Genomic DNA, 20,097 nt, shown 5'->3' with positions numbered 1-20,097 from the left:
GCCACTTATTAGTAGACTACTAGTACCTTACATATCTTACCTGCCTCACCTGCCTTACCTTACTCATCCAAGGTAACTTCTAATACTTCGAAATTCCGACTCGTACCTGACGGGAGCGCCTGGCACCACCTTAGCCCTTTCGGCCAAAGTTGTAATGCAGGCAGGCGGTTGGTCTTCGAAAGCCACATGGTCAGCGGCTACAGAACGGGGTGGGATTCCAGCACCCGTTTAACTACTCCGGGGAGAAGCAATCATGAAAATTTTTCATATATTTCCATTGCAATGCGATGCTATGCTACATTGGGGGTTGTCCAATGGCCTGACCGTTGCCTCGTGCCCTTACCCCTTCAAACCTAGAGTACTTCTTCCCGTTCGCAAAAGCGGGCGCGTACACTGGGGTTGACCGTCTCCTTGCTGTTGATGGCAATGAGTTCACCGCATCCCACATCTCCATAAATCCTGCCCTCCGAGCTGGAAGCATGCTGTACTGAAGGCTGTATAAGTTCTTTCTGTTAAGAGGCGGAACAAACTTGCCCGTCAATAGGCACAGCACTACACGTGGGGAGAGATAGTGCTTGCGGATCCGGTTCCCCATTTGAAAATATTGGTGAAACATGGCCTTGAAGTTCAAGGGAATGGACTAGAAGCCGAGTTAGATCAGTTCAAATTGAGCGAAGTCAAGAATGCCCTTACTTTCAAGTATATAACAGAGGTTGAAGATGACTGCTTTGAGACATTTTCATCGAGAAGTCCCAAATCTTGGGTATCTCGAAGCTCAAAGCGAATACCCCCTAATGTCTGGTAAGCTAAGCCTCGGCCGAGGACTTGGAAATTATATTACAGACCTGGTAGCCTCCCCGGGTCTTTGACTCGGAGCATGAGGGCAAAAAGGGGGAAGTGGTTTAGGCACGAAAGCATAGTGTCGAAGACGGCTTTGAGTAAAATAATGGCCATCCGGGCAATCGCAAAGTTCAAATAGAAGACGACGACTGTCGGAAGTAGGAAGAAGATGAGGGTGAAGAGAATTGTACCGACTAGCAGTTGATCAAGGTCGTAGTCGCACGAATCTATACGATTCCGTAGAACGTTATGTTTTTTCCCCCGGAAAAGATGGAAGAGCGAGATTAAAATATTCAACTGCCAGTGGTAGATTCGCGCCGAGGCAAGATAGAATGAGTAGATGTGGATCGTTAGAATAGAGAGGAGATCCGAGAACAAGGCTATCGGCATACTTGCTCCAGCGAAGCTAGAGAAGCCGATGAACCAGATAATGTGTGGTAAGGCTGGGCGGAGGGCATCGATGCAGCCTGGCGACATATTAGCGAGACCCCTAGATAAAACAGCTCAAACAAGACGCCTACTTGACCAGTAGTCAATGACCCATAGGAATAAATCCCCGAGAAATGCTGCGAGCTCGTTGTTTAGTTTCAGGCCTGCAGGCCAACCCATGAGCCAGGAGATGCTGCTTTGCAATGCCTCGACCGTGTACTGGCTGAGGAGCTCACTGATCTCCTCGGCGACCCAGGCAGAGTTGTCGATTATGTAGGAGCCGAGGGCAATTCCAATGATGACATCGTTTGCAACGAGCCACAGGCTATTGTAGAACCGTATATAATCGGGATGACTTGTCGTCACGCTTTCCCAATCATTCTTTCTCAATCGGAGAGTCACATATTGCATTGGCCAGTAACAGAACTGTTGGAGCCGGATTTCAACTTGTTGAGCTGTGGCGGAGATGTCCTTGAGTGCTGCATACCTTGGCCGCGCTCGCCACTCCAAGACAAGCAATAGTATCTCGGCAGCAATCCGATGAGACATCAAGCCCAGCACAAAAACTCGTTTGATGATAGGCAGGACGTAGACGGTGACGAAATCCCACAACCATACAAGGATTATATCCCGCATCGTCGTCGCGGATTCAACCACTCTCTCGGAAACGCTGAGGCTCCTCTTGGGCCGCGTGCCAATGCGTGAGACGTTCTTTTGAAGCAAATCTTCAAGTTCCCATGCCCAGTTGATCTGGTTCACGATCTTGGCCAAAGCCTTTTCCTTGGCGGAAGGAATGCGTTTCACCACCGAGTGGAGTTTAAGCTTCTCGACTAGTTGCATTTTCTTCTCCTTTCTACGTCGTTCTTCATTTTCATCGTCTTCCTCTCCACTTCCTGGAAAGTCCTGCCTGGCACTCCCATGCTTATCCCCCAAGGCGAGAGCAATGGGATTTAGGGAGATATACTGCATCCGCCCAGGCAAGGGCCTCTCGAAGAGAACGACTTGAATGCTTAAAGCTCGGGCGCATGAGACAGAGGGCACTCGGTTGCCCGGTACTGTTGCGACACGAATCCATGGGGGATCAAATTCCACAGTGTCGGGTGTATTTGCTAGCCCCAGGACATGTAACGCTGACTGGCCACATAATTCGTAGATGCGGCTGACCGGGTGAGGAGCATTTCGTAGAAGAGTTCCTATTTTCAAGGCGCTTTCAACATTGCGAGGCTAGAGAGGTGTTAGTTGGCCTAACGTCGCGCTTTGATAAGACAAGACAGACCTCAACTTCGTCCAGAATTGCTAGGACGAATACATCCAGTGCCGAGTTTCTCCAACCCACAACGACGCCCTTCAGGCCGGATTTTATGAGGTCGGCCGGCCAGAATACGCGCATCAATCCATCATGCTCTGGCATGACAGACGGCGGGGACACGACCAGGCACTTAAAAGGAGCCACGCCGCCTCAATTGTTCTCTGGCCGAGATACCGGAACCCGGGGATCGCGGGTGCTAGGCGGGTTTTATCAGCAAGTAATCAAGTTGGCGGACGAGGTATAGGTGTACCAGATTTGCCTCCCGGGTGGCGAGACGTTCGACAGGGAGAAAAACGACAAGGAACACAACGGTGAGCACGACGAAACCTTTGGCGGCGCGAGACTGTACACGTATAAGACAACTGTCAGGATCCGAGCAAGTTCTAGCAGCCAAGGCGCAAAGGGCACTTACAACCACTCCGTAATCCCAGGCAAAGATGGCAAGTTCATAAAGGCGAGTAACAAGATCCCAACGAGCAGTGATGTAGCCAGCTACGAATATGCCGAGTGTTAGAGTGGAGAATGGGTGCATGAACGCGCTCGTCTTCTACGAGTTGGGCATGCCGAGAGAGGGACGAAGCGACGGGTCTGGCTTGTGGGTAGTGTGCGGCCGCGATATTCTCTGTCGGATTCAACCTTTTCGCATACGATTGAGGGGTTGCAAAGTCGAATCTGTGGCGTGAGCAGTAGTAAATTGGGTAAAGAAGCTCGTTGGGAAAGACGCAGGTGCGGTTCTGTTACAGCTGGAGGTTGGATGAAGTTGCGAGTGCCTCAACTGTGTGTGTGCATCCGCAGCGCTTTCGGCTATTGTGGTCGACAGTGGGGCTTCGAATTCCAGAGCCAATTGCAGACTGCGTGGACCGTGCGCTCGTACCTCTACTCCCGTCACCAATGCCGTCTGGTACCTAAGGTACCTCAGAGCCCATTTGTTGTGCAGATCTCACGATTCCTTCAGATGGCACTACCAAGGAGGTATCAGACCTTGAACAAGTATTGCGTTTTTTTCACGACCAATCCTTGAAAGCTAATGTATCTGTCTGCCATCCGATTCTCAGGCCACGAATAGAAAAGTCTTGCTCCCAAAGAGGATATTGGTGTAAGACCAATACGAATACAGTTGCTCTGCACAATATGTAGAGGACGTGTAAACAGACGCGCAATGTGGATGGGGCGGGATGTGGCGCTGTAGGGCATCACGATGTTGTCCTTCGTCTCTGTTAAAAGGAAAGTCATGTTAGAATACTGGTGAGGCACCAGCAGGGCAGGGGCAATCTGCTTACACTTTTTTCTCCCAAGAAATGCAGCGTCATTCTCCTTATTGTCTTCCCGTGCGTCCTCTAACAGTCTGTCGATGCCTCGCTCTTTAAGGGCCTCCTAAGAAAGATCATATTCAACGTTTAGTCCGGTTTCTGGCCAGCAGCCCACTCAGCCCGTACCTGCAAACAGCTGCTGTACTCCTTGAAGAGCGTAGAACATTCATTGTTGTCCGCAGTGCCAATTCCCCTGAGATATTCTTTTCAGGTATCAGTAATGGTCAGGCTCGAAGCTGGACTCTGCATTCGAGGAAACAGACTTTCGCTATACCATTTTAAAAAGCAGGTATCATAACGTCTACGTACGTAATAATTAGCAAGTATCAAGCTTGAAGAACAAAGATAAGTGCGTACTCCTTTAGTTCGTTACACTGCTTCGCAAGCGACTGTGACATCTTGAAAGCTGCCGCCGAGTAGGCACCAAGATAATCGAGTTAGGGGTTACTATAAATGCCGAGGATATGAAGAGATGGAGAAGGGAAGGGAAGGGAAGAGAAGGTAGAATCTCTAGTATGGAATGATGAATCCCCTTGGTTCCGGAGAAGGCGGCAAAGGTCAAGACAGAACGCCACTCCCGTCCAGTCTCTATTTTGGACACCCTGGAGAATCCCGAAGTCAATCCTAGGCCAGAGATGCACACAAGTCCATATCCTGGCCGACCGATTAAATAGTAGGTAATTTGTTGCTGGAAATGTTCACACAAGGGGCGAAAATATGGGGCTGGTATATTCTGTTATGGGACAACAACTTCCAGGTTGTGGCATGCTGGCCACTTTCGGGGGGTCTGTATACATGCTTCCTGAACACAGAATACTCCGCACCCAACCGCTTGGTTGAGAATTTGAGTACCAGGGGGCATTCACGGGACGTGCCTTCCTACAGGGATTGTTATCTTATCGTTCGTAGCCATGTAATAATAAGAATAATTTGGTTGACGGATATTACCCATGCACGCATATTAGGTCGTTTTGGCCACATTTGGGAACATATTAGCGCCAAATTGATCCCACAGTGTGTGCTAGCCTCAGGTACCTCTAGTACTTGGCTCAATTATTCAATTAGTCTTCCTGCTAAGTTTCTCTCCACCCCACTTCCTACATTTTAGCAACGCCAAAAGTTCTAGAAATCTGAGAGTTGACCGACACACCTTTTCCCAGCTTCACAAGCTGCCGACGCACTTAACAACGGCCCATACAGGCCATGATGGATTCCTCCCAAAGTTTCGGCGCTTTGCGCGAGACAATCCAGAGCGCATTGGTCACCGTAACGCGATCGGTCAACGGACTTGCCAACGAAGACCTCCAATTCCAGCGAACCGTGGATCCCGCCGTCGCAAACAAGCTGGATGACAAGACGGACCGCCTCCTTCGCCTGGCCAGCGATCTGCTCGCATCGGCAGGGAAAGCAACTGGGCAGAAAGTATCTACTCTCGAGGATGTGGATGACGTGGACATTCAATGGAAAGGTATTGTCGACGTGATCGACTCGCTCCTCGAGAAAGCCGACACTTGCTTAGACGAATACACTGGGCTCATCAAGCGGAAGAATCTACCGGTAGATGAATCTGTGCGTATAAGAACTTACCGAATGACCATGCGGATACTTCTAACTCTTACTTAGGGTCGTGACAGCAAACGGCCGAAGTCGACGCACGAACGCCTTGACCAATCACTGAAGCGAGCCAACATCCTCAAGCCTCAGAATGCGTTCCAGAAGAAGATCGACAATTTCGAACCTGGCCCGTGGAAACCTTTGCTTACGAAGAAACCTCATGCAGTGGTACCTCTTGGAGAGAGTTTGTCAACTTTTACCGACGAGGAGCAAAACAAGACAGAGTATGAAGATCAAGTTTCCTCAAATTTTATCTTGGGGCCTGCTAGAGCCGCATCAAGTATGGGGGTGTCAAAACATTGTGGCGAAGGCGGTGCAGGCGTGGTAGAGGAGCCTAAATTGCAGCAAGAGAAAAATAAGATGGAAAAAAATAAGAATACGAACTCATCAAGACGCAGAGCTAACTACCTACTCAGGTACAAGCACCCTTACGAAACTGAGATACGCTTTATGCAATACCCCAAACAAGTGTATCAGCAACAGGAAGCTCAGGAGTATCTTCCCGTTGAGACCACTTCAGCTATATGGGTTGATACCTACGAGGGAGTGCTGGAGATGATCGAAGAACTGAAGAAGGCCAAGGAAATTGCTCTCGATCTTGAGCACCATGACTACAGAAGTTACACGGGCCTCTTGTCCCTTATGCAGATAAGCACACGAGACAAGGACTGGATAGTCGACACCCTTGTCCCGTGGAGGCACAAGTTGGAGATCCTCAATGAAGTCTTTGCCGACCCGGGTATTATAAAGGTAAGCCAGACGAAACTAGAGGCCATTTATGGTGCTGACAACCGCAGGTCCTCCATGGGGCATTTATGGATATTATTTGGCTTCAAAGAGACCTTGGTCTGTACGTGGTCGGTCTCTTTGATACCCATCATGCATGCGGTGTGCTTGGATATCCAGGGAAAAGCCTAGCATACTTGCTGAAGAAGTTTGTGGACTTCGACGCGGACAAGAGATACCAACTAGCAGACTGGCGGATCAGGTAGGCACATACTCGTTTTATTAAGTAATCACACTGACACCTCGTTAGGCCACTACCGGAAGAGATGTTTTACTATGCGCAATCCGACACACACTACTTGCTCTATATATTCGACATGGTCCGCAATGAACTTGTCGGTGGCTCAGGTCTGAGCGACCCAGAGAAGAACCTGGTTGAATTGGTGATTCAGAAGTCCAAGGACGTGTCTTTGCAACGCTATGAGAGTCCGGTCTACGATTCCGAAACCGGTCTCGGTCCACGTGGCTGGTTCAACACGTTGGTAAAGTCGCCCACGCTATACAACGGCGAACAGTTCTCAGTATACAAAGCTGTGCACAAGTGGCGAGATGACCTGGCCCGTCATGACGATGAGAGCCCTTTTTTCATCATGACGCAGCAGGTCCTCGGGGACATTGCTCGAATTCTCCCATCTGATAAAAAAGCTTTGTGGAGTTTGCTGGATAGCAATGCCAAGGGGTTAAAGGTACATTTTGACGGGCTGTTTGAGCTGATCCAAGCAGCTCAGGCCAGCGGGGTGAATGGCCCTTCAGTGATAGAGTTCTTCCGAGCAGCTCCCGGAGCCACAGCTCAAAATAGCTTGGACTCGGTTCCAACGAAAACCATTCCGGAATCGGACCACAAGTCCACCAACATCCAAGATCTTAGGGCCCAGCACTCCCAACTATGGGGAAACATGGCCATGAGCACTTTGTGGGATGGGTCTACGAAGGCAAACGAGTCTGACGAAATACTAGAAATCTCACTTCCTTATCACCGATTCGTGGAGGGCACATGCGCTGTTGGAAGCGGGGAGGAGATACAAAAGGCTGCCTCGGATTCCGCTTCGTCGAATCCTCATCAAACGCAACCTGAAGTTCAGGTTTTAGAAGATCAAAATTTTACGCTCAAAGGTGGACGGAAGCGTAAAAACATCGACGACGCAACAGATTCAGAACTAGATGGTCAGTCTGATGCTGGTTCAGAGCCTGACTCTGAGATTCGATCCGGTAATGTCTCTGGGTCCGTTAAGAGCCCACCACAGGACGGGATAAAGGATAACGACTTGAGCGGCGACAGGTCTCATAGCAACGAGACAGCAGCAGCGAAGGAGTCGAGGGCCGAGAAGAAGGCTAGAAAAAAACAGGCCCGGAAATTGGCCAAGATCGAATCAAGGGAGCAGGCTAGGGCTACATGGAAAACAGAGAGGCGGGCAAAGAAGGCGGCAATGAGAGCCGCCCAGCAAGCACAACCTGCCGGTGCTATGGACGAAGACGGCGATGAGCGGCCGTTTGACTATAGCAAGGCCGCGCCTGTTTTGCAAACGGCGTCAAAGCTCAGTGCCGGTGATAAGAAGGGGGGGAAGTTTGATCCGTATACTAAGAAGTCGGGCGATGGTCCTCGTGGGGCGAGGCAGCTCAATTACGAGAAGTCTGGAAGAACGGCGACATTCAAGAAATAGGTGTCAACAAGCCAATCGAGGATAGTGTATTTGGACGACTACCTGTCAGAAGCCATAATCACCAAAGCATGGTGCTTATAGTGAGAGAATCAATATCCACCGGCCTCCAATGCAGTGCATAAATCTCCGTCTCAAATCCTTCCTCGCACGGGGAGCCTGGCCCCTTTCTTCTGGTATGGCCTCTGAAAGTTTACCCCTGCAGTATCGTGGAGTTTGCTGGGAAAGGGGTTTCTTTGGTTCCGGGCTCGTACGTTTGAGCATCGGAATGAACAAAGAGAATATTGCTCTTCGGTGCCAACGCGACTTATCCCGGGCTTGTTGCCTTGGTTCCTTGTATGCGCTTGTTCCAAATTTCTGATGAACTGGGTCAAAGGTACGTGCCAAACCACAGCAACGGAATTACACAACATCGCCGCAAAGCCAGTGTGTTAGCGGCCCTACCCCAAAACCAATTTAAATTTCGAGAAGACTTTGGTGTTGGGACGAGCAAGAGCACAGTGGACGATGGTACGGAGTACCATGATCGTCTTCTGATAGTGACGTGACGTGACTAGCAGCCGCTTGACGACGCTGCTCTGTGAAAACACGCTAGTCCAGTTATTAGTGTAGAGACGTTCCGCCTCGCACCCCGCAAGGAACCGAAAGAGCACTGAGCAAAACAAGACCATTCTCCTTCTAGACTATACCATGAACTGAAAGGGAAAATCTCGGACGATCGTCCTTTGGTCTAGTGATCGCCACACCCTTTCGTAGTCAATAAACTACGCACTTGGACGCCCAATCTCTACGAAGAAGGACAACATAGACTCAAACCACACCCCCCCCCTCCAGAACTTGGACATGTTTTTCTCAAATACAAAGCATTCCTCTGTTTTTTCCACTTTCGGTCATACCGCCTGCGAGCGGAGTGTTTGTATGTATCGCCATACCATACACGCGTACAGTACATGTACACACTCGCCTACCCGGCGAGGGATTGATATCGGTAGGGGTGAGCGTAATTCGGCGGTCGCCCATCCCGGCGGGGGTCCATTGCGGGGACCCTGCAGAAGAACGCTCGATTGTTACTTATAGTCGTCTCCCGACCCCATAGGTGACCACCTCAGTGATTCATGTACGAATACCTTCCAAAGTATCAAAGACAGAGACTCTGCACCTATGATGCTGGTTGATTCTACTGCTGCCGATAGTACGGAGTAAATCCAGTCCGTAATCGGTGTTAATGTGGTCCGCTCGGCCCTTCTAGCCCCTAAATGGTTATGTGTCTCGACATCCCTTCTTTTTCACCACACCCACTGAGCCAAACTTCCGGCGATGGCAACCCAAAAGCCAGATCCACAAGGAAACGCCTGGTGAGTGCCACCACACTCGTGAGCTTGCAAACGGTCTGGAACACTCCTGCAAGCCGTTGGGTTCAAAATGCATGATTTCACTAATTACACGCCAGGAGTTTGTCAATCTAGATGCGATCAAAGTTGCAAATGAAGGTCATTGGCCTGGGCGAAACCGATGAGGCCGAGACGGAATGAACCAAGTATCTTGGAAACGAAAAACTATGCAACTAAAGTCCATGGACTTCGCCCTTGCTGTCTATCCCCTAACTTCATGATATATTCAGTGTACTGTACGTACTGTGTATCTATTTATTTACGGGAAAAAGAACAGTGCCTGCTGCCCCTGGCTGGGAACTTGGGAATCCCCACGTCGAGGTCCAGGCCCCGATGCGGATGCCGAGACAAGTGATCGAAAGTGAATCGATGCGCCTACTCCTCGAAGCTAAGGCGCCACTTGGCATCGTAGCTCAACCACCCTTCGAACACCTACCTAGGTATACCATGGCGGTTCGTGTCTTCCCTAGGGTCTTAACCATAGGTCAATTGAATAAAATAGTTGTCATAGGTCCACGCTTACCTCTATCGTGAGCTGAGAACTGGTTTGCTTACCAAAGTACCAGGGCTGCTACGGAGTACCTTGTGCGGTCTCAATATACGCGAAGATAAATAGGACATTGGGATCAAATGTGTCGAGACGCGATAGCGTTGTAGTGTGCCATGTACGGTACGGAGGACTCCGTAAAGGCCACTACTTTTCGTTGTGGGGTGACTTTACAAACTGATCCACAGCTCAAGGGCAATGCCCCACAATAAGAGTCGAACACCTTACCTTACGAACTACCCCTCAAAAATGGGTGTGCAGGTGAACCCCTGTAGCGGCTTGTTCCCGACTTGCTTTGTACACCCCATTTTTGAGGGTAGTTGCTTACCTCCCTTGTGAGGACCCTGGATTTCTCCGATCACCTTCGATCCGTTTGGAGCCAAAGGATCGGAGCAAGCCATGTTGCATCTGTGAATCAACTAGAAGCGCGTCGATGGCTCTAGACATACCGAAGCATCCCGCCAGGCCACCTATGAATGCCAATCTCGATTGCCTTGGGCTTGCCCGCACTTATTCTTCGCTCATTGCCAGTGCCTCTTCTTTTACCATTCTCCGCGCATGCAACTCCGTAACCTGAGGCCGAATATCATCTCGACCAACGGGCAGCCTCGTGGCTTGACTACCTCAAGAAGTCCCCCGCGTCCATGGTGTTATTATCAATTGGTATCTGGCTTTGCCAGTCCACACGCTGCTACGAATAAACCAGTCAATTCGGCAAAGTTTCCGATAGCCGTTTTATCTCGCTCAAGTCGTAGAAGCTACCGGTAGGTATGCTAATTTCATTTCATTTTTGCCTACATCGCAAGTGCAACCGAACCTTTCCAGACCCCCGCATACCGAGTTCTCAGCCCTGTCGCCGAGGTGGAGAATCTGCCTGCCGTGACATCAGGACGCATCAGACAAGCGCAAGAGAGGGCTTGGAGCGACTTTCTCCACCTTAACATATATCGCCACCAGACCATTGTCACCACCAAGTCGCGAGACCCTGACATTTCGCCCATTGCCGCGCAGTTCGCCAGCGGCGGCTGCCCATTTTCGAATTTGAGACCGGCAGGCATCTAATCATGACAGTGTTCTCTCCCCGGGCTTGCCTCTTGCGAAATCCGTCATCGCAACCGTCACCACTGCTTGCCTGCTCGTCGTTCATCCAACGTCTTTAGCGCCGCTGAGCCATATACCCTTGATACCCTAACTCTGGCTCTTTTAGACCCGATTTACGCCAGTTATAAGAAATCTTCGCCTGCCGGCGCCAAAACCCCCGTAAACTTGCTACTGCTCTGGAGGTGTTAAACACACAACATTCATCCGCCACGAAAGATTTCAACACCTTGGGATCGAGAAGATAAAAACGTCATGCGTCTGTAAAACTGCGAGAGCGGTGCCGACGGACACGACCAGGAAAATATTATGTTGGAGATATGGCGGATAGCAAGGACGTGTCGAAGGGCAGCCAGCCCCCGCTCCAAAACACTCATCCGCTGCCGCGTAGGACCTCGGCGGAGAATTCGGCGACAATTTACCACCATCGGCTTGCACGGGATGCTGCCAGAAAAACGTCACCGGGCAATACTTCGGCTAGGGCTCGGAGCTTGCCGCGAAGGAATTCCTCTAGCGAGAGCCACAACACAAGTCGCAGTGATCCAAAAGGGTGGTTCGACCGGTCGAATCGAAATCCAACAGCAACGTTCGACACCGGTCCTATGGATGTTGATCCCCCATTTTTCCAGAATGAGATGGGGTTGGCCAACGAAGAACGGGGCCTGAGTGCCTCTCTCCGAGATCCCGCACATCTATTCGCACAGGAAGCTCCTCAGATGCCCGCGGTTCGTCCAACGGACACACAGAGCAGCAGCGAGGATGGATTCCGAAGCGTCATTGATGACTTGACCGTTGAGAATAAGCGCCTCAAGAAGGAGTTGAAACGTTACAAACAACTTGGACCGGAAATGATGAAGAGGGAGACGCTTTTTGAGATCAAGGTTCATGGCTTGCCACAACGGAAGAAGCGCGAGCTTGAGGCCACGCTCCGTGAATTTGCTGCTGGCCTGGATACCCCAAGTGAATCTCACTCACAACGCAGGATACCGGGAAGGCATGGCAAAAACGTGTACTCGTCCAGAGAGTCCATGTCCAAACATGCATCATCCTCTTCTTCACATTCTCGTCCCGTGGATTCCGCCTATGCCTCTATGTCCATAGGGCCTAGTTCCAATGCGCCTCAATCATCTGGCCCGTCTCAAGGGCGTCCGTCGACTGGTTCTCGCGGCAAGCACCTCTCACAGCAGAAGGTGGAACACTATCTCCGTGATACCCCAGACGGGTTATTCCCTCGCCATCTGGTGTTGACCGATAAGGAGAAGAAGAAACTGGTGGTTCGACGCTTAGAACAACTCTTCACTGGAAAACTAAGTAGGAAAGTTGTCACGCGTAATGGCTTGGCTCCCGCCATGGGCGTCGAGGTTTTGTCGGAGCTCCCGACGGTTGCTCTCGCGCGGAATCCGGAGGCGGCACGCGAAGCTCGAATACAGCCTCAGGATCCTAAGCAGAAGAAATTGCGGTTACGTGACAACGTATCATCGTCCAATTCAAATGGCGACCAGACAGAATCTGGCGGAAACGGAACGGGAAGCGGCGATGGAAATAGAAGTGTGGGGCGGAGCGGAAGCCAGACTTCACCATCGACCATTCTACCGCCGGAGCAGCGGCCTACCCGGCCTCGTGACCTAGATCCTGACAGGGTGCAAGTACCATCCGAGAACATGGATTATATTCGACATCTTGGCCTCGACCCTCCGGAAATAATGGTCGGCCACAAGGCAAGCCGACAAGATGTGTCTCCAGACGCTGATGGTTGGGTTTACCTTAACCTGCTCTGCAATCTCGCACAGATGCACATAGTCAACGTGACACCAAGCTTTATCCGCTCGGCCGTCTGTGAGAAGAGTGCCAAGTTCCAGCTCTCACCCGACGGCCGAAAAATACGCTGGCGCGGGGGGAGCGACGGGACAAAGTTTAGCAGCGACAGTAGCGTGGACAATTCTCAGAAGAGTACATCAACCGATGAATCAGACGGTTCAAATCATGGCCGTCAAAGAAAGAAACGGAAGACTCTTCAGTTGGGAGAGCAAACAGCGTCGGGAACCTCGAGCAAGGACTCCAAATTTGGACCGCAACCGTCGTCTTGGTCGCAGAGCTTTCACTACAAGCCCCTATTTGTTCAGCAATCGTCGTCGGCAGAAACGTCAACAGAGGAAACGGATTCTCCACCGTCGGATGGCATGGTGGACGACAGCAACATCGAAAATGCTGGGGAATATGAAGGCTCTAGGTCGTCTCAGCGAAAAAGACGCCGCCCTGGTGGTGCTATTATATATTATAGTGGTGCTCCTTTTTGCACCGATCTCTCAGGAGATCCTGGTGACGTCTCACCAACAACATACCTAACTTCGACAGGACAGGAGCCTGATTCGTCTGTCCGAAGTAGGCCTTATGTCCTGGTGCACCGAACCTCGTCTGGCTCTTCTCTCCCGGTTCGGCCCCTTGACAGTTCTCACCCAACAGTCTCGGAATCTCCAGGTTCTGATTTTGCTGATATTTCCGACAATGACGGAGATATACTGAACATCGATAAGATATATTTCCCCTGGTGTGACAATCCGGAAATGGATCAACAAGACCCGATTGAGCCACTTTTGGAGCCTTGCGGTCTTGGCGGCGTTCGCCCTGAAGACCACTTTGACGTGTTGGTTACTACTCATCGAACCATTTTATCCAAACTTGCAGTTACACGCCAATCGGAGCGTTTTTCTGGCTCGGACGACATTGCAGAGGTTATTGCCAGCCGATTGGAATCATTGAAAACCTCGTCACCTCTTCCCCTGCGACGGCACACGGTTGGCGTCGACATCCCGGTTAGAATTGAATATGTTTCTGAAAAGATTCAGCGACTTAAGCCGATTGCGTTGCCGCCACCAGCTTACTACTTCCCACCATTTAGCACTGACTCAGAATCTGGTTTTGGCTTGGACTGGCTTGACTCGGATGAAGAGGGTATTTTGGGTGGAGATGCACTCTCCGAGGCCCTGATATCTCAGCGGGCCAATCCGCACCACTCCGAAATAACATTTCCCGAGCAAGAAGACGTATCATTCGATGGCAAGGGAGTTGGTCAAGATGACAGCGGTGACGAAGAAGAAGACGACGACGATGCCATGCCTGATGAGAGCGAGCCGTCAAACCCGCACCCTATCCCCGTTAATGCGCTAGCATTGAAAACGCAAACCATCACAAGGGCGTAAATCTCGTCCGAACGGGTAGCTCAGTAGCTACTGCTGGCGGCGCCGAGAGTGGTTATAATAGCTCTGTTGAGGACGGAGCTGAATGAGCAGATAATATACGGAGCTGAGCAGCGTGGTGAAATTTGGGGACTCAGGTTGTTGCTTTGGAGTTGGTATGACGTGTAGAGATCAGCCTGTGATCTCGTTTTCGAAAGTGTCCGCCCCTCGAGTTTGCCAATTCTTAGAGTGCGACCTATACTACTGAGGCGGAAAGCTGGCTCATGACCTACAGGATATATGTTAAGTCTTGGTAGCATTTGTTATGGCAGTTTTGAATATGCCCCTAGTGGTTCCTACAGGTAGTTAGTTACTTTACTTGGTTCAAGATACCTGTCATCACATTTGCCTACTTCATAACAGACACAAAAGCTCAAAGGTTTGAAACTGCCCAGTATTCGTATGGAAATTATGAATCAAGATAGAGGTATTGATTGAGAGAAGGCAATAGAAAGGTTGGTTGAGGGTGTGGGTAAGGTATCTTACATACCGTACAGTACAGATTGTGTATCAGTAAAATCGCAAGTCGAGAAACCGGCCGACAGCGGCGATGTCACATATAATAATTCCACCCCACTTCAGGAAGCTCAGCGCCTAGACCCCCCACCATTCCAATTTTGCTGCTTGCTTCTTTGGCATCAATCTCGGCACGTCATTTGTTCGACTCTGCGACGAGTACAGCGCCGTCTATTCTATTTCTTCCCCTTCGTAGCATGTGAGGCATAAAAATGGCTAGTAAAGGCAAAGAATCCGCGACTGGGTAAGCGAGGCACTCCATTCCAACTACGAGCCCAGTCTTCCTCGACGAATAATCCGATGGAGGTGAATGTGGTATCCTGACATGCTCTGTGAACAGCAAGGAGGTTGCTCCTTCCAACCCCCGAGGCATCCCGTATGCACCGTTCGTCGACAAGGTCGAGGACTATGTGGCGACGCATGCGGATGTTGAGCCAACGCTACGAAATTTCCAGGAAATGATTGCGTGAGTTGTCGCTAGCCGGTCGGTTCTGTGACGCAGTTTCATGGCGAGGGACGGAACCAAAGCGCTTCGCCTGTTTCGCTGTTCCTAACGCGCGGCAACTTCTGGCAGGAAATACCAGTTCATGGAACAGAATCTGCAGCGGCGTGTCGCTAGCTTGAAAGACAAGCTGCCCGACATCCAGAAGACTTTGGACACAGTCCGATTTTTGGAGCTGAGGAAGGCAAGCTCGAAAATAAATGCTTGGAGGATAGCCAGGCCGTGAACGATCGCATAGGACTAACGGTTGGCAGAACGAACCCGAGCCCATAGAGACAACATTCGAACTCAACGATACGCTCTACGCAAAGGCAGAGATACCGCCGACAGATGAAGTCTACATATGGCTCGGGGTACGATTTCACGTTCCCATCCCTGTCCCCTGGTGCCATGATAAGCCTAGTCGATCGTTTATATCTGACTAAAACAACAAAAGGCCAACGTAATGTTGTCATATCCCATTAATGAAGCCGAGGAGCTTCTAAGCTCTAAGCTCCAAGCTGCGACTACAAGTCTATCAAATTGCGAAGAAGATCTTGACTTCCTGAGAGAACAGATTACAGTGCGTACCTCGCTGCGCCACGTCGGCCATCATATGCGGTGTATGCTGACCTTTGACCGACAGACCATGGAGGTGGCGATTGCGAGGGTGTATAACTGGGATGTCGTGCAGAAGCGCAAGGAGAAAGACGAAGGGGAAAAGGTGGCGGACACACGGAAAGGTAAAGGTACGGATGGTACGGATGCACCACCAGGTTGAGTGATTGAAAAGGAGATGCAACCCGGCGTGCGAACGGCAGTCTGAAGGGAGTTGATCTCGATGGCAGCTCCTTGGGGCCCCTTTACTTACTAGAAACCTTGGAGACTGGTTTGGATCCGCCGCCGTGCTCGTCACCGAACGGAATGCGAATGCAGGACGGTGCGTTCCCTAATAACAACTTATGGATAGCAAGGCACGGTATCTAGCACCCTGCCACGACATGACTGAGCCGCGGGCACGCATTAGATGACTCATGGGTGTTGTCGTCGTTGGCCCCGGTTGTAAGGTGGATCTGACCCTGACGGCGAAGATCTGAGACAAACAGTGCCTAAACACGCCGCTGTAAGATGGCAAAGGTGCTTTAGGTTGGGGTTTATTTAGAAGCATTGCCTACCACCCCAGGCCCGAATTTTGCGGCGTCTTGGTCATGCCCCAACCAACCAACCTGTTCTCCGTCGCAGATAGTGTACATTTTGGTCTTGTAAAGCTGAGATCTGGTTAACACTTTGCCTAAGAATAGCTCTTTACTTCTATAATAGAGTAGCAAAAGGGTAGGAGGGGCAACGGCGGGGTTCCCACTGTTTTATTAGGTAACTACTACGTATGTACTGTATGTTCTTGGGTACAAGTGAATACGTATTTCCGGGGAGTACGCGTCTACCGCCGCAGCGCCTTCCAATGACGAGTCGACGACGGGAATTTTGGAATGCTGCTCTGTATGAGTACCTTACCTAGGGTAGTCCGGTAAAGTAAGGTACCTTAGGTATCTTACCTGCCGCCGTACAATACTTTTACTGCCGCCAGCGACTCTCACCCTCAGCCCTTGTCAAATAACTCCCAACGTAGGCTCCTTCTTGCTTCTTGCTGTCAACTTAATTTCCCCCCCCTTTGCCTGGAATTGTCCTGCAGCTCTGCACTGCTATCGCGTCGCCTGAATTTTCCCGGGCTTCTACATAGTAGAACCTATCGATTATTTTGCCCTTTTTAGACCTCCACCGTCCTTCTTCAACCTAATCATTCCCAGCCCGAAGTCCCAGACGATCGTATCCAACGAGCCCGCACTTCTCAACACCATGGCTGAACCGACAACCCTGGAGCTTGATGCCAAGTACGATGATTACGACTTTCCGACAACGGCCCCAGTCCCCCAGAATGGCCACGCCGGCTACTTGACGAAGCAGCAACAGGCGCTGGTGCACCAGCTGCGCCTGATGCTTGAGGCCGAGGGTTTCACCAAGCGTCTCGACACGCTCACACTGGTGAGGCGGGCTCTTCAGTGCTTGCGGTCTCGAGACGGGCAATGACGCTAACAGTCGGTTGCAGTTGCGCTTTCTCCGTGCCCGTAAATTTGACGTGGCACTTGCCAAGAAGATGTGATAAACCAACACCCCAAGTCCCCGCAAGACGCTTGCTGACGATCTCAGGTTCGTCGAGTGCGAGAAGTGGCGACAAGATATCAAGCTTGACGAGACGGTTCCGTCGTGGACATACCCCGAGAAGGAGGAGATGTTCAAGTACTACCCCCAGTACTACCATAAAACCGACAAGGTATGCAATCAGCCGGCCGCTGATTCCGCATGTGAGAATGCGTGGTTTGCGAGCGGTGCTAATGTGTGTACCGAAACCTCTAGGATGGCCGCCCCGTCTACATCGAGCAGCTCGGTGGCATTGACTTGACCGCCATGTACAAGATCACTACGGCAGAGCGCATGCTCACCAACCTTGCCGTGGAATACGAGCGGCTGGCGGACCCGCGGCTTCCGGCGTGTAGCCGCAAGAGCGGCGTACTGCTCGAGACTTGCTGCACTATCATGGATCTCAAGGGCGTGGGCCTCAGCAAGGCTCCGCAGGTTTATAGTTATGTGAAGCAGGCCAGCGGCCTGAGCCAGAACTACTATCCCGAGCGCCTCGGGCGGCTGTACCTGATCAATGCGCCATGGGGCTTCGGTACTGTATGGGGTATCATCAAGGGCTGGCTTGACCCCGTCACGGTGCAGAAGATTCACGTGCTTGGCAGCGGCTACCAGAAAGAGTTACTTGAGCAGGTTCCCGCTGAGAACCTCCCGAAGCAATTTGGAGGCTCTTGCGAGTGCGCGGGCGGATGTCCGCTCAGCGACATGGGCCCGTGGCGCGAGAAGGAATGGGCTAAGCCTCCCAAATGGGAGACAGAGGAGACGACTATCAACAACACCCCTGGCGAGATTAAGGACGGCGGTGCGGACGTGCCAGCTGCTGAAACGGCTGTCACCGATGTTGCCGAAGTCAAGGCCCCGGCTCCTGCCGCGACATAAGAGCACTCTAGCAGTGCTGTGATCCAGAATCCAGTGATAGAGCGGAGGAGAAACAAGTAGCACGGTTGGGACAAAACACACAGAAAGCAGCCATGGCGGTGTCTTTGACGGTTCTTGTCTAGGAAGAGCAAAGACTCTTTTTTCAGGTTCCCTTTTTCTTAATAGCTGTCTAGTCCCGCATGAGTATAAAATAGACAAACGTCGGCGTCCTCGGACGCTTTCCTAATTACACATTCCAAACGCCGTGCCGTTTCTGACAATATGCACAAAATATCGACACCCCAAACGCCATTGAGCTGCCCGCTTTAGTTGTGAACACGCTACCTTTCCGTAGCAACATAGCCGGCGGCGACCCGCGCCCTCTCCATCTTCGCCACAGTAGCAGGCATGTCACGCTTCAGCCTACCCAGAGATTCCACTGCCGTTTCGAAATGCTGCTCTACAACGTCTTGCCGGTCCAGTGGCCCGAGACCCTCGAGCGTCTTCTTGCCAGACAAGGCGCCGTCCGTCTCGACACAGGTCCGCACAGCCTCGACGGCCGCGTCGTCCGCTGCTAATCCAGATTTGGTGGCCAACGCCCACGCGCTCGCCGTCGCTTGCGGCACACGCCGCTTCAGCGCCGCGATCGATCGCAGCAAGTCCTCCTCCTCGCGCGCCAGATCCTCGACCCGCGCCCGCTTGCGGCTGTCGAATACCTCGTACTGCTCTTCCGGCGCCGGTGTGAGGAATATCCCTCCAGCTGCTGGCGATGCCAGTGACGAAGAAGACGAGAAGAAGAGCTCTGGGTCCACGGGCATACCGTTAATTGTCAAGTTTGGCGCAGCGAGCGTGAATGTTTGAATAATGTACTGAATCACAGGATTAGCAGCGACCTCAACAAGGGCCCAAGGGGAGAGGGAAAGAAATAAACGAACAAAAAAACACTCCTATTTCCTGGTCTCGCAGAAACTAAGAACAACAAAGGCAAGACGCCAAAAAAAAGGGGGGGGGGGGGGGGGCGGCGGAATATGTGTGCATTACATTGTTGACCATTTCCTCAATCCGTATGCGGAGCTCATCCTCTTGGCCGTCGGCACCCTCGACTGGCGGGAAGGCCGCGTTGATACTGTCGGCGGCGGCACGTCGTACATTGTTGATGAGATAGGCAAAGTCCTCAGGCGCTTGGAGCTCGATGCGCCGGTGCACGGTCGATGTCGATTCCATGGCGGCTTGTAGCCTCTCTTGCTATTTTATTCCAGTTTCTCTTGTCGTGGCAGGGGCGGTTTCGTAACTGCGTTCTCTTGATAATTGCCCGTCGTGCGAGAGTAGTCAAGCGTGGATTTGTCAATTTGGTTGATGGCTAGTGGTGGTCATTGTGGTCAGTTAACCCTCCGCCTCCCGATTCTGACCTTGAAAGCTGTAGTGCCAGTTACTAGTCGGTCACCCTAATCATCTGCTCGCGCCGATGAAAGATTGAAGTGTCGACTTGTGCAACTTTCCCAACTCAATGCATTCTCGTTCCCGAATCAGCAAAACAAAACAAACAATCTGGGACCCCCCGCACTGCCGCCTTTCCTCGCTTATCTAGCTTATCGGGGCCCGTGCACCCCGTTCAAGACGGGAACGCTAACCTAGAAAGGCGGAAGTGCTATGTATGTACCAGTGGGTTCAAGACAGGCGGCCCGTTTGGTGGGGGCGGGGTCATCATGCTGTAGACCAAACTGGAGCTTGTCCTGCCTAGCAAACCAACGACTTTGACTCATTCGTGATAAAGTCCTGCCTAAAGCAACTAATAGATACTCAAGACTGTGATATTATGGATAGGGCAAGT

General features: G+C 51.4%; 7 protein-coding genes across 7 annotated transcripts; 4 read left to right on the top strand and 3 right to left on the bottom strand.

The window, feature by feature from the left end:
- Window positions 1–295: 295 nt before the first annotated feature.
- Window positions 296–3,407, bottom strand: B0T26DRAFT_781332 (N-acetylglucosaminyl transferase component-domain-containing protein; the record flags this gene model as incomplete). The annotated part of the gene is made up of 8 exons (XM_060446707.1): window positions 2,991–3,407; window positions 2,829–2,921; window positions 2,723–2,774; window positions 2,546–2,673; window positions 1,362–2,493; window positions 846–1,307; window positions 694–791; window positions 296–640 (listed from the first exon to the last, which is right to left on the bottom strand). Exons 1-8 carry the CDS (start codon window positions 3,108–3,110, stop codon window positions 296–298), a joined length of 2,430 nt encoding a protein of 809 aa, XP_060294438.1. The 5' UTR covers window positions 3,111–3,407.
- A 287-nt stretch (window positions 3,408–3,694) lies between these two features.
- B0T26DRAFT_356381 (mitochondrial distribution/morphology family 35/apoptosis) lies at window positions 3,695–4,434 on the bottom strand. Its single transcript, XM_060434585.1, has 5 exons — window positions 4,246–4,434; window positions 4,152–4,189; window positions 4,015–4,091; window positions 3,859–3,952; window positions 3,695–3,792 (listed from the first exon to the last, which is right to left on the bottom strand). Coding segments are annotated over exons 1-5 (252 nt in total). The 5' UTR covers window positions 4,287–4,434; the 3' UTR covers window positions 3,695–3,790.
- A 546-nt stretch (window positions 4,435–4,980) lies between these two features.
- B0T26DRAFT_356301 (ribonuclease H-like domain-containing protein) lies at window positions 4,981–8,015 on the top strand. Its single transcript, XM_060434584.1, has 4 exons — window positions 4,981–5,457; window positions 5,512–6,252; window positions 6,300–6,490; window positions 6,539–8,015. Exons 1-4 carry the CDS (start codon window positions 5,092–5,094, stop codon window positions 7,947–7,949), a joined length of 2,709 nt encoding a protein of 902 aa, XP_060294436.1. The 5' UTR covers window positions 4,981–5,091; the 3' UTR covers window positions 7,950–8,015.
- A 3,287-nt stretch (window positions 8,016–11,302) lies between these two features.
- On the top strand, window positions 11,303–14,268 carry B0T26DRAFT_651618 (frequency clock protein; the record flags this gene model as incomplete). The annotated part of the gene is made up of 2 exons (XM_060438292.1): window positions 11,303–14,115; window positions 14,151–14,268. 2 exons carry the CDS (start codon window positions 11,303–11,305, stop codon window positions 14,266–14,268), a joined length of 2,931 nt encoding a protein of 976 aa, XP_060294435.1.
- A 678-nt stretch (window positions 14,269–14,946) lies between these two features.
- On the top strand, window positions 14,947–15,996 carry B0T26DRAFT_741953 (Prefoldin subunit-domain-containing protein; the record flags this gene model as incomplete). Its single annotated transcript, XM_060444039.1, has 6 exons — window positions 14,947–14,978; window positions 15,075–15,200; window positions 15,309–15,420; window positions 15,491–15,589; window positions 15,673–15,798; window positions 15,862–15,996. The coding sequence occupies 6 exons, from the start codon at window positions 14,947–14,949 to the stop codon at window positions 15,994–15,996; spliced, it is 630 nt and encodes a 209-aa protein (XP_060294434.1).
- Window positions 15,997–16,804: 808 nt separating this feature from the next.
- Window positions 16,805–18,422, top strand: B0T26DRAFT_716434 (CRAL-TRIO domain-containing protein). Its single transcript, XM_060442271.1, has 4 exons — window positions 16,805–17,255; window positions 17,320–17,369; window positions 17,421–17,544; window positions 17,628–18,422. Exons 1-4 carry the CDS (start codon window positions 17,070–17,072, stop codon window positions 18,285–18,287), a joined length of 1,020 nt encoding a protein of 339 aa, XP_060294433.1. The 5' UTR covers window positions 16,805–17,069; the 3' UTR covers window positions 18,288–18,422.
- Window positions 18,423–19,822, bottom strand: B0T26DRAFT_716429 (uncharacterized protein). Its single transcript, XM_060442270.1, has 2 exons — window positions 19,308–19,822; window positions 18,423–19,135 (listed from the first exon to the last, which is right to left on the bottom strand). Exons 1-2 carry the CDS (start codon window positions 19,488–19,490, stop codon window positions 18,608–18,610), a joined length of 711 nt encoding a protein of 236 aa, XP_060294432.1. The 5' UTR covers window positions 19,491–19,822; the 3' UTR covers window positions 18,423–18,607.
- Between the last annotated feature and the right edge of the window lie 275 nt (window positions 19,823–20,097).

Source organism: Lasiosphaeria miniovina, assembly GCF_030549165.1.
Source record: "Lasiosphaeria miniovina strain SMH2392-1A chromosome Unknown B0T26scaffold_5, whole genome shotgun sequence".
In the NCBI taxonomy this organism is placed as follows: domain Eukaryota; kingdom Fungi; phylum Ascomycota; class Sordariomycetes; order Sordariales; family Lasiosphaeriaceae; genus Lasiosphaeria; species Lasiosphaeria miniovina.
Note: the sequence above shows the minus strand (reverse complement) of the source record. Positions and strands in the feature narration are given on the sequence as shown.